General features: G+C 39.7%; 1 protein-coding gene across 3 annotated transcripts in view; it reads right to left on the bottom strand.

Annotated features, from left to right (window-relative positions):
* Positions 1-12,706, bottom strand: part of ATP8A1 (ATPase phospholipid transporting 8A1) — a 230,837-nt gene that overhangs the window by 54,691 nt on the left and 163,440 nt on the right. For all 3 annotated transcript variants that reach the window (XM_042936485.1, XM_042936486.1, XM_042936487.1), the window contains 2 exons: positions 705-888; positions 501-611 (listed from right to left, as the gene is read on the bottom strand). In XM_042936485.1, coding sequence (XP_042792419.1) covers positions 501-611; positions 705-888 — 295 coding nt within the window. The remainder of the gene's footprint in view (positions 1-500; positions 612-704; positions 889-12,706) is intronic.

Genomic DNA, 12,706 nt, shown 5'->3' with positions numbered 1-12,706 from the left:
TATATGTATGTATATATATATGTGTATATATATGTATATATATAAAAGTTTGGAGCATAATAAGAACGACTAGATTACCAATACAACACAACACAAAAGTATGTGTGTATCCTTCTGATTCTACCCCTTAGTAGAACTGCTACCCTCAATTTTATGTCTGTCATTCCCTTACTTTCTTTTAAGGTAGTTTTCCATGTGTGTATCCTTCAACAGTGTCCTGCTTTCTCTAGTGTGGTTTCGAGCTGTATAAAACAAATGCTATGTAGTTGGTAGTCTTTTAAAAACTGAAAACAGTTTTCCTTCATTAACAATTCTAATTCAACACTATCTTACCAAAGCAATGTAACAATTTTAGCCAGGAATTTAAACACTGATTATTCTCTGCGGCCAACATGTTTGTAAGTTATAAAAAGTGGGCAAATGAAGGATTCACGAAAACAATGAGAAAACTTTCACCACATATGCACGTGACAAGGACTGCACACTTAACCTGCTATTACCTCAATAATATAGAGGACTATGTTCTTGTAGAAGCAGTACAGTATGCACTTGGAGACTCTGTTATAGTTCCAGGCACCGTGAACCATCAACAAATTCTTCAAATACTTGAACTAAAATAAAAGTGGAAAGGAATTAGTGTTTTTTCCCTCCTACTGTCCAGCTGACGGGGACAAACGGCGCATTTTGCAGCAACGCTGCTTTACCTGAGCTATGGAGTAATCCGAGGAGTTCGCGGCCTGAAGGCCCTCGTTGCCACTGATCCCAACCCCGACATGGGCCGTCTGTATCATGCTGACGTCATTTGCTCCATCCCCAATTGCAAGCGTTATGACTTTGACTTGTTTCTTAACCATCTCGACAACTTCAGATTTTTGAAGAGGAGAAACCCTTCAATTAGAACAAAGTATCAATTAGCTCTGCTTTCTGAGAAAAGGAGTTTTGAAGTGTTACGGTCTTGAAGGATAAAAGCAGCGGAAGATCCAAAGGGATAGTTCTAGGAAGTACCATTGTGTAAAAGTCTTTGGTTTGCAGATGCTCAGTTCTGTTACCCTGGTTGCCACTCTAAGGGAAAAAGAGAGTCTAAGAAGCAGGCCTGTAGGTGAAAGGTAGGAGCTGCAGGGCCCCGTTAAACACTACTTCACCGGAATGGGTGCATTAATTTGTTAACAAAATCACATTTGAATTTAGAAATTCCACCGCTTCCTAATAAGCAACATCAGAATTTCAAATTCTTCACATTTGAATGAGAAAGGTCAGGACAGCTGCTGGATGGTAGTCTAAATGTTACACTAACTAAATCCTATACTGTACCTTGGAAATAAAAGTTTTGAGCCTCTGTAAGCAGATCTTAGATAATGTACTATGCACAACTTCAAACTCCAAGGAGCAGTAGGGAACTGGCTAACCTCTTGATCTGTTCTCATACACCATGATGAGAACATACAACCACAATAAACACCAAATGCCTGATTACATAGTTCATATGCCTCAATTTTCTTCCAAAGATACTAGCGTCCAAGAAGAATCAAGCAACCTTTTCTTTCTTTCTTTCTTTCTTCCTTCCTTCCTTCCTTCCTTCCTTCCTTCCTCCCTTCCTTTCCTTTCCCTTCCCCTCCTCTTTCCTTCTCTTTCTTCTTTCTTCTTCTTTCTTTCTTTCTTTCTTTCTTTCTTTCTTTCTTTCTTTCTTTCTTTCTTTTCTTCTTTCCTTCTTTCTCATTTATTTAGAGGAGAGAGACAGCATGCAGGGGAGGGGCAGAGAGAGAAGGAGAGAGAGAATCCCAAGCAGGCTCCGCACTGTCAGCATGGAGCCTGATGCAGGGCTCGAACTCACCAACTGTGAAATCATGACCTCAGCTGAAATCAAGAGTCAAACGCTGACCTAGAACTACCCAGGCACCACAAGCAACTGTTTATACAGACAGGGGTCGGGAACAGAATACACCAGCATCTATACTAAAATCATTTTTGGTGTTAACTTTGGATCAATTTATCACAGATTTTTAAAAGCCATTTAAGGGGGGGCCTGGCTGACTCAGCTGATGGAGCGTGAGACTCTTGATCTCACGGTTGTGAGTTCGAGTCCCACGTTGGGTGTAGACATTACTTAAAAATAAAAGAGCCACTTAAGAAATAAACCCCATGGCAATGACAGAAGGGTTCAAAGACAGAATGCCTCAGCGTAATTCCTATATCATCCACAATTATTGGCAATTAAAAACAAAGAGGAAAACTAAACAGTGAACTGAGTCCAAAAAGTATGAAGACAGTAATTAAGTATGAAGAAACAACTAACACACACAATGTTAGTGATCAGAGTTAAACTCTTTATCAAGGTGAAGTGGAGTAGGTATCTGATACCTATCTGCTGGAACATCTGGAAAATCATTTATTATTCTATTTAAAAATGAAGACCCTACTCTGAAAGATGCTACCTTATAATTTTCCTATTATCAATTTCCTTAGGAACAATTCCCAGCAGTGGATACTCTGCACAGATGTGTACCTTCAGGTGGCCCTACTGCCTTTCTGAAAAGCTTTCCATCAGAGCAGCCCCAGATTTTATTTAAAGTTTGGGAATCATTATATTAGGCTGTGAGTTACTTGCAGAGTGAACCAGCCTCCTCATCTTTGATCCAAAATAGGTACTCAATAAACGGCTGCTACATGAAAGAATTCTTTTTAATTCTTTCTTTGGATTTCCTTTCAGAGTCTGGCAATAGCACAAAATGGCCCAACTGTGAACACTGCAAGGGAATGGGTGAGTACCAGCCATTATGGGCTTTTTCACGGTTAGCCCCCATTTTTCTTTGAGGTAATTTTCCGTTCATTTTCACATTTCATTTAATTTTTCTTAACAGACTAATATAAACTGGTAAGCCCACTGGTTGTAGGCCAATGGTTTAAACATGGACTACAGCTAACATGTAGCAAATGTCAAAAAAGCATGCTCACCAAGAAATGATCTAAATAGCAAATGGGAAATGGACATGAAAAGAGAGAATCATTTGAAAACATTCATCAAATTGCCTTTGTAAGTTAACAGGATCACAATGTAAATAACTGTGAAGTCACGCCATGGGATCGATGGAATTAGAAAACGGTGGTATCTGTTTTCATCGGCTGAATGTGTCATAAAAGAGAAATCTCTGCATGGGGAGCTAAGACCAGAGATTGGAAGTAGCATCAATTTTGTTTTCTTTCTTCATGGCTATCACAACCAACCACTATTTCTTCTGCCTGCCACTATAATTTTCAATGTCCCCAAATTAAAATTGGCTGAGGATTTTCTCCAACTTCGTGAGCGTGGTTATCTCAGGTGTTAAAAATGGAGTATTAATCCCCTTGGCAAGAACAATGCCTGTGTGTGTGTGTGTGTGTGTGTGTGTGTGTGTGTGTGTGTGTGTTTTAAAAGATGATGATATAGCGAGAGGCGTCCCCAAAGTTACACTGTAACTCTTACTAGCAGCGGCATCTGCTTCCTTTACAAGCTAACAGCAGACAAGGGCTTGGAAGAAGATTCAAGAAACGGCAGAAGCCTTCATATCTGATGTGTCTGACATAGCCGTTGCTAAGTGGGGATTCGTAAAAAATAAAATATGCATACATAAAATATTTAACTCATGAACCCACAAACTTGTGATGTAGAGCAAAGAGCCTTACTTTGCAGAGGGGTCTACTGTTTGAAATTCTGCCTATTTTTGTGGCACAAACCTCACTCATGAGGCACACTCCACGGCCGGTTTCATTCAAGTGGAGACCAGAACGTAATGACGCCTCCACCCCAGCTCACTGTTCTCTTTCCCACTCTAAAGTATACAGCAAATGGTTTAGCAACTCTGAAAGTCTCTCTAGAGTATTATACCAGGCTTTCCTAGCAACAATTTTGACTGATTCCTAGCAAGCACCACGTCATCTCATGAAAGCAAAAGTGCAGATGTGTCCTGAGAAGCATCCTTCCAGGTCTGGCCTAGATGCGCTGTGGGCATCTCTTAGGGGGACAAGGTGGTTCAAGAGGATTCAGGTTAGTCGAGCTGAAATCAGTTAAAAAGCTCTACTGTTTTTACAGCATCCACTAAAAAAATTTTTTTTTAAATGTTTATTTTTGAGAGACTGAGAGAGACAGAGCATAAGCAGGGAGGGGCAGAGAGAGACACACACAGAATCTGAAGCAGGCTCCAGGCTCCAAGCTGTCAGCACAGAGCCTGACGTGGGGCTTGAACTCATGGACCACGAGATCATGACCTGGGATGAAGGTGGACGCTAACTTGACTGAGTCACCCAGGTGCCCCTACAGCATCCATTTTAAAAACTGTTCCTTGGGGGCGCCTGGGTGGCTCAGTCGGTTGAGCGTCCGACTTCGGCTCAGGTCACGATCTCGCGGTTCGTGAGTTCGAGCCCCGCGTCGGGCTCCGGGCTGATGGCTCAGAGCCTGGAGCCTGCTTCCGATTCTGTGTCTCCCTCTCTCTCTGCCCCTCCCCCGTTCATGCTCTGTCTCTCTCTGTCCCAAAAATAAATAAACGTTAAAAAAAAACAAAAAACAAAAAACAAAAAACTGTTCCTTGGTACAAGGCAGTTACAAGATAGCACAACAAACTTAGATGACATTAAAAAGGAGTGTAGCATAAAGCTTTTTGATATAATTGCCAGTACTTCATAACTTCAGAGGACGTGGAAATCAGAATTGCTTGAAAGGGGCTTCCTTGATGAGTTAGAATATGACTTGGCTTTGACAAGGAGAGGAGAGCTTATTGTCAGGTAAAAAAAAAACCCCAGCAAATAGCATATACTAAACTTCTTCACTGTTCGAAATCATCTAGAACATATTCCTTCTACCATTGTCCTTCTGTCTTATAAGAAGTCACTAACTGAAGTCACGCATTAGAATTTATTTTCTTGACTTTCATAAACATGCTTCTATATTTGTACAATTTCCAGAATAGTCTAGAACAATGTTACTACATGCTAATTTTCCCAAATGTCTATCAAAAAACTAGAGATCCATGTTTGAGAGTAACTAAAAACTGAATTTTACAAACGCCAGTAGTGACCCAATGTACAATTCAGAAACATAAAAGCACTGTTTTCTACTCTAGATTTTTTTTAAAACCACGCATGGGTCTGCGTTAGGACTTCAATTATACACAGTTCTCTTCTCCTCCATTGTTGCTCTTTTCTTCTTTGGGAGAAGCCAGAGCCTCTGTGGACAAAGACTAATCAAGTATGTGCTCTAAAGATACAGTTTTCTTCCTGTGGCTCCACAAACAGAAGGTGGTCTTTTGCAATACAAATTAGCAGCACACTGAGTGTAATAGCTTTTCAGATATTATTTTGGCTATATTTTCTGCACATGCCGTTCAGTATTTTTCTTATTTGCTATGTAGTAACTCTCATTGTCCAGTGGACATTAGATCAGTGTACTGACAATTTTTACCATTTAAGCTGCAGGTATATAGAGAGCACATCTTTAATGAGCCTCATTTTGCACTCTTTTAATGGGATTAGCTAAACGAATTGCCTTTTTGAATGGAATACGGATAAAGACAGAATATTTTAGGGGAGTTTTTATAGGTAGCCAAAAGGAGTATAATAATTTATCTTACTGTATTATGTTTTTAGGTTACTTACCTAAAAAACATCTTATATATACACTAGAAATAATATTGATAATATATCTCAAAAACATACTGAAAACTTAAAAGTTACTATAAAGTTGCTATTACAAAGTGAATCCAGAGAAACGTTTTAAGAACACGGAGGAAGAGAGTATTTCTTAATTATCCTGAAGTGTTTTTATAGTGACCCTGTGCTTATAGAGCCCCTGTATTTACTAAGCTTGAGAACTGCTCCTGGTGACTATTTAGAGGTCAGGATCATTAGTAGGGGGTTCTGCTGTATTTTCCAACACTTCTGAAGATTTCTCCTTGTGACTATCAGTCTATTTATTCCCCATTGAGTCATATTCTGCTAATAAAAAAAATATAAAAAGAGAAAAAAAAAACCTAAGAGAAAAACTTTTGAGATCTTGAGTCTGAACTAAAATTTGTTAGGCTCATTTGTAAAGTTTTGAATTGAAGAGGAATTAAAATTTGGCCAAAAAAAAAATCCGTTACATGTACCAAAATTACATAAACATTAGAACACTTCTAGAAACTCATCATTGATTACTGAATGAAAACATCCACGTATATAGCATCTTCAAAACTATACTTAGCATATGGTACATAATGAAACATTCAAATACTTCTAGGTAAGAGAACTGTGTTATTCAAATGACTGATGAGTGAGTGCTTTCCTAGCCTCCAAAAGCAACATCTGTTGATATACTGTGCAGTCAGAGGCAACAAGGGGACCTTATAATACAGGGATCGAGTCTACAGAAATAAAATGCAGATAGCCTTTTCACAGGGCAAAAAGGGAAAGTAATTTTAAATAAGATGTCCTTCTGCAACGCATTTTAGATGCGAACATTTTCCCCCCATAATCATGGTTGTTATAGATGAACTACTCCTGTCTCCAGTTTCAATGGTTCTGATAATATTTTAAATAGGGACTGATTGTATTGATAGTGTATATTTGAATATGCATTTATGTGTGTGTGTTCACAGACACTCCAAACTACTAACTGGCAAATGTACCTTATAAATACCCGCAAAAGGAAAAAAAAATTCCTGATAGAAATCTTTATTATAGTATCAACACCAGAGAATAGTTTGTCTACAATGCTACTGTTCATTTTCTTTCTTTCCTGCTTTCTTTCCTTTCTCTTTTTCTCCCTCTCTCCCCTTTTCTTTCTTTCTTTCTTTCTTTCTTTCTTTCTTTCTTTCTTTCTTTTTTCTTTTCTTCTTTCTCTCTCTCTCTCCCTTCCCCTTCCTTCCTTCTCTTCTCTTCTCTTTCATCATCTAGTATCTGGAACCCAGCACTAGACTCAGCCCAGAGCAAATGTAAAATGCTAGTAGAACTGAATAAATGGCAATTTTGCAAAAACAAGAAATTCATCTCATTATCTCATTATACTAACACTACAACTCTCACTCATTTTTTTTTTTTTTTTTTAATTTACTGTTTGCTGTCAGGAGGCAAAGTCTGTTTAATCTGCTCTGTATCTAGAATGCAGAGGAAGTACATAAAGGATATTGCATTCTCCAGGCTTTCTCACATGGATAGGAAAAACAGATGGAAAATTATTAGGTGGAGAAGGAAACATACCACCTTTTCAAGGGAAAGTGGGTATAGTCCGAGTGGCTTAGAGCCAGATGACAGGGGGCCTCTGCATGTCAGGATAAGGAAGTTTGAATATCACAGCTACTAGCTCTAAGCAACAGGAGGTGTTAATTAAAAAGATTTTGAGCCAAAAAAGAGCATGGTAGAAGCAGTGCATTAAAAATATTAATTTGGATTGCCCCCAAAATGTATCTTTTTTATATATGTAGATACCTACATCTCTCTCTACATATGTATCTGAACTGAAAAGAAAATGAAAAGAAAGGACATATGGCTTGGGTGTGGGGTTTGAATGGAAGTGGGATCAGAGATGACCCTGAGGTTTCAAATGTGAGTGACTAAGAAAATGATGGCCTAAACATCAACAGAAAAGGCAGGAATATGTATAGAGGAAAGGTCTCAGGAAGTTATAGACACTTGGAAGTTTAGAGAGCATTGGGATATCCTAGTGGCATCATTAACTATACTGACTGAAAAGTCAGAACTAAGCTTGGAAAAAAACTCAGAGCTGGGGATGTGCATTCAGGCATCACTCGCTTATTAAATATTTAAGTGATCCTTTGGTATGTGATGAAATTTATATGGAAGAATATTAAGAGAAGGAGAAGAGCCTTCTTCTTAGGGCCATCCTTCTGCCCGTTATTAATTTAAGAACTTTCACTGACCTGACCTACTGTACCAGGAGTTAAATATTATGAGCCTATACATAGGACAGTGGTCTATGAATTCTTGCTCCAAGGAGACAAAAAGTGCTAGAGACAGAAATCTCTCCTGCATGGGACAAGGTCCAGCTACCTCTTTTTGTCTAGGGAGCCTTGCCTATAGGAGTGGTGTGGTCCAACTGGGAAGCATGTCTACTCCAGAAGGCCAAGAGTGCTTCTTCTTCAGGTTCTGCTCTTTTGCGACCTTGCTCTCAGAGTGGTAAGAGCTATGGCCTCCATCCATCTCTTCCTGGTTGGAGCCTATATGGGCACTTGCTTTCTTCTCTTTTCTTGTGACTCTGAGGAGGTAAGGAAGGGTTGGAACTTCCTTAGGCTGTAAGAAAATCAGCTTGCCTTTCCTTTCTTCCTTCCCTCCCTCATTCGTAGGAATTCTGTCCTATGTGGATGGGTTTCACCAAAGAATTGTCTCTCATCTTATAAATATCTAGTAGAAGATGAAACAAGTGGTAGTGTTGGCTACTGCCCGAAATTGAAATAAAATCCTGAAGATGCCAGGAGCTAAAGAAGCTCGGTAAATTTGAGGGTCACAATCAGCAAAAATCGATGAGAAGCCTTTGGAGAAAGACGAAGTGCTGGATACCTGTCAGAAGGTAAATGAGTAGAGGGAAAGAGTGGTGTTCCAGGGCCATAAATACACAAACAGGCAGGGAAAGCTTTTCAGATGCACTGTTCATTCCCTGTGGTGTCCCCATGGAAGCCCAGGCTGACCAGCGTCAGGGAGGTGAGAGTGGGCTGCATGGAGCAAAGGGGTTCCTCTCTTACTGTAAACACTTTGGCTTAGGCTTAGAGCTTATAGAAACTCAAACTCCCCCAAATAACATGTTGAAAGACACCCCAATTCTTGGGAGTATCCACAATGCCCTAAAACTAAGACCCCAGGAAAATTCCCATCTCCTACCTTGGGACAGGAGAGTTGGAGCCATTTGGTCAACCTCAGGGCATGGAGCCAGGCAGGGACAGGTGCCAATGATGTGGGTGTGTTAACAAGGCCTTCAGTGTTACCTTATGCAGGTAATCTCACCAAAACGTGGCTGCCTCTAAGAAAAGCAACACTTGGGTAAAGGAATGAGGGGCAGGGGACAGGGATTCACTAAGCTCAGATGGAGCCCTGGCTCCAATTTTACCGCAAGTTAGGATGTAGCTTTCATCTTTCTCCCAAAGGACTTTGCTGCTGTTAGGGAAAATGGGGAAAAAAATCTCACAGGTAAAACAGGATATCATGAGCACAAAAGAAAAAAAAGCCTTACAATGGCTTATAAGGAAATAGAACTGGTATAAAAAGATATAAGAATTTTGAAAAAGTATGATTAAAAAAACAACAAAACCTTGGAAGAATTTGGGAAAATAGTGAAAACATGAAACCAGAACAAGCAGTTATAAGCAGAACAAGCAGTTATAGAGGCTCAGTTGGCTAAGTGTCCAACTTCAGCTCAGGTCATGATCTCATGGTCTGGGAGTTCGAACCCTGCATTGGACTCTGTGCTGACAGCTTGGAGCCTGGAGCCTGCTTTAGACTCTCTCTCTCTCTCTCTCTCTCTCTCTCTCTCTCTCTGCTCACCTGTTCTCTCAAAATCAATACATATTAAAAAAATAGTAAGACAAAAGAAATGAGGCTGACATAGTAATAATTATAATAAATATAAATAGATAAAATTCACTGACTGAAAGAGATTCTCAGGTTATATTAAAACAAAAAACAAAAAACAAATTCAGCAATACGGTGTCTAAAAGAGACACACTTTATAATAACAGGTAATAATAACACTTATTTGCTCACTATGTTCTAACTTTACTTTACTTGTTTTAATTCATTCAATTCTCAGAAGAACCCTGTAAGAGGTTACTATTATTGTCATTTTACAAATGAAGACACTGAGGCACAGAAAGATTATATAATTTAAGGAAAAAGAGCAAGTAAGTGGTGAAGCCAGGATTGAACCCTAAGCAATGTGGACTTAGAGACAGTATTCTTAACCACTATATTATACAGAAGGATTGAACATAATGGTTTAGAAGAAAAAAAAAAAGACAAAGTATATATATAAAACAAAGGAAAGCCAGGTTAGCATTATTAATATAAGATAAAACAGAATTTAAGCCACAGAAAAGGCAGTGATGGTCAGAGAGGAATCTTTTTTTTAATGTTTATTTTTGAGAGACAGAGAGAGAGAGAGAGAGAGAGAAAATGTGAGTGGGGGAGGGGCAAAGAGAGAGGGAGACACAGAATCCAAAGCAGGCTCCAGGCTCTGAGCTGTCAGCACAGAGCCTGACACGGGGCTCAAACCCATGAACTGTGAGATCATGACCCGAGCTGAAGTTGGACACTCAACCGACTGAGCCACCCACACGCTCCAGAAAGAAACCTTACGTATGATTTCTCACCAGAAATATTCAATTAGGCCATAAAAAACCCCAGCCGACAGTTCAGTACCCCTATTCTTCTTCAGTGGGCTGCTTTTCTTTATAGCAACTATTACCAAGCATTTCATATAAATCTATCTGATATATAATAAATCAACTACGACCATTTATACACACAATCATACACAGTAATTATTACCTTTGAATATATATGTGTAATGATTTTATTGAACAACAGCTACAATGTGAAGGCAGGGATTTTCCTCTTGTTCACTGCTCTATTTATAGAACTTATACATAGCAAGCATAGCGAGTGCTCAAAAAATATTTGCTGAATGAATGAATGAATGAATGAACTTCAAAAGCAGAAATCTAGAGAGGTAAGTAGTTATATTAAGAGATGCTAGGGGTGCCTGGATGGCTCAGTCAATTAAGCGTCTGACTTTGGCTCAGGTCATGATCTCGCGGTTCGTGGGTTCGAGCCCCACATTGGGCTTTGTGCTGACAGCTCAGAACCTGGAGCCTGCTTCAGATTCTGTGTCTCCCTCTCTCTCTGCCCCTCCCCCACTCACACTCTGTCTCTCTTTATACTAAGAGATGCTTAATCTCCCTAGTAATCAGAGAAGTGAAAACAACAAGGTGCTTTTCAACCATCAAATTGGCAAAGTTATAAATTCAGGAATGCCCAGCATTGATGTTAAGGTGCGGAAACAGCAACCTTCTCACATAAAGCTGGGAATGCACACTCTGAGTAGAGCTGCTTTGGAGCAATGGGGCAATTCTGATTGAAACAAAATATAGATATAGCCACAGCCACACACTTCCATTCTTAAGTATATATTAAAAAAACACTTGGCATGGTTATGTAGAGAGGATATTCCCTTTAGCACTTTCCAGGGTAGCAAAGGTTTAGAGGCAACTTATATGGCCATTGCTATGAGCATAAATAAAATGATGTATATTATTATGATGCATTAGATAACAATAAGCAGTGGTGAGAAGAAATAAACTTGCTTTCCATCTGGTAACATGGATAGTCTCCCAACTGTAGAAAAATTAAAGAGGCAACAAATTTGTGCTGGAGTATTATAAATATAGATCTCTCATTTCAACACACATATAACCATATTATGTATTTTTCACAGTGGCACATATATACAAATAAAGTGTGGCATTTGGAAGGGAACATGTTAAATACTTAAGAATGTTTTCCTAAGGTGGAGTGCAGAGGAGGTGGCATGTAGGGCAGAAGCTAAAATAATGCATAAAAATCAAACAAGAATTTGCTTCACTTTGGCTTTGGACCACTTCCAGCTTAAGGGGAAGGCTAGCTTGTGCCCCTTCCTGCCTGGTCCTTTGGCTGGAATTGTCCTTTTGCATCTTGCTGGCACATCCCCCTAGAACAGAGGGGAGGCATTTCGGTGACAGAGCAGGATTTGATATCTGTGGTCCTAGTTCCTCATCTATCTCCTACTGAGACACATAAATATCTATTGACACTTCATTCAAAAACAAATTGAATTCTGGAAATTCCACATTTTAACGGTTTTTCTTGAATCCCAGGACACAGAGAAATTTAATGGACCCTCTAGAGTGGCTGTATAGCTGTCACTACGGAAAGAATGTCAGTCATTTTTGAGGAATCATGGAGAAAGGGAAACAGGCAGGTGGAGAGAGACTGGCAAATGTCTCAGTTTTCCAGAAAAGAAAGATGGAAATTACAGCCTAGGGAGGTTGGAGTGAACCTCATGGATGTTCTGTCAGAATGTCTCCCGCTTATCATTCATTCACCAGCCACAGACACCATGCAGGGGTCAATGGACTATGACCCCAGGGCCAAATCTGGGCGGTAGCCTGTTTTTTACATAAAGACTTATTGGATCACAGTCACCCCCATCATTTATATTTTGTCCAGAGCTGCTTTCACGCTATCGTGGCAGAGTTGAGTAGCTGTGACATAGACTGTATAGCCCAGAAAGCCTAAAATACTTACTATCTGGCCCTTTACAGAAAACGTTCGCCCACTTTTGCTCTATGAAATACTCCCTTCCTCTTGGAAAATACTATCTGGAACCACCTCCTCTTTCATGCCTTAACTTAAAAGCTTATTATATCCATTTTTCGTCTCTCTGTCTGCTTCCTTGGTAATATGCCTCTTGTTTTGCAAGATCATTTTCCTCTAGGATGTGCTCTTTTCCTTCTCTTTACTCCATGCCCTACAGCTGTTCAACAGTCATGGCTTACATCCTACCTGGTCTTGACTCTTGAAGCCCTAGCCTGGCTCAAAATGCCAAGCCTCTAACTTGCTCTAAATGGGGATGGCTCACATGGGTTTATTAGAAAGAAGGTAATCACTAGAAACCCTATGGGTTCAAGGAGAACCAGTTACACCAAAGTAACTC

This window comes from Panthera leo, chromosome B1 (assembly GCF_018350215.1).
Source record: "Panthera leo isolate Ple1 chromosome B1, P.leo_Ple1_pat1.1, whole genome shotgun sequence".
Taxonomy (NCBI): domain Eukaryota; kingdom Metazoa; phylum Chordata; class Mammalia; order Carnivora; family Felidae; genus Panthera; species Panthera leo.
The sequence above is the reverse complement of the archived record's forward strand: the minus strand, read 5'-3'. Positions and strand labels throughout refer to the sequence as shown.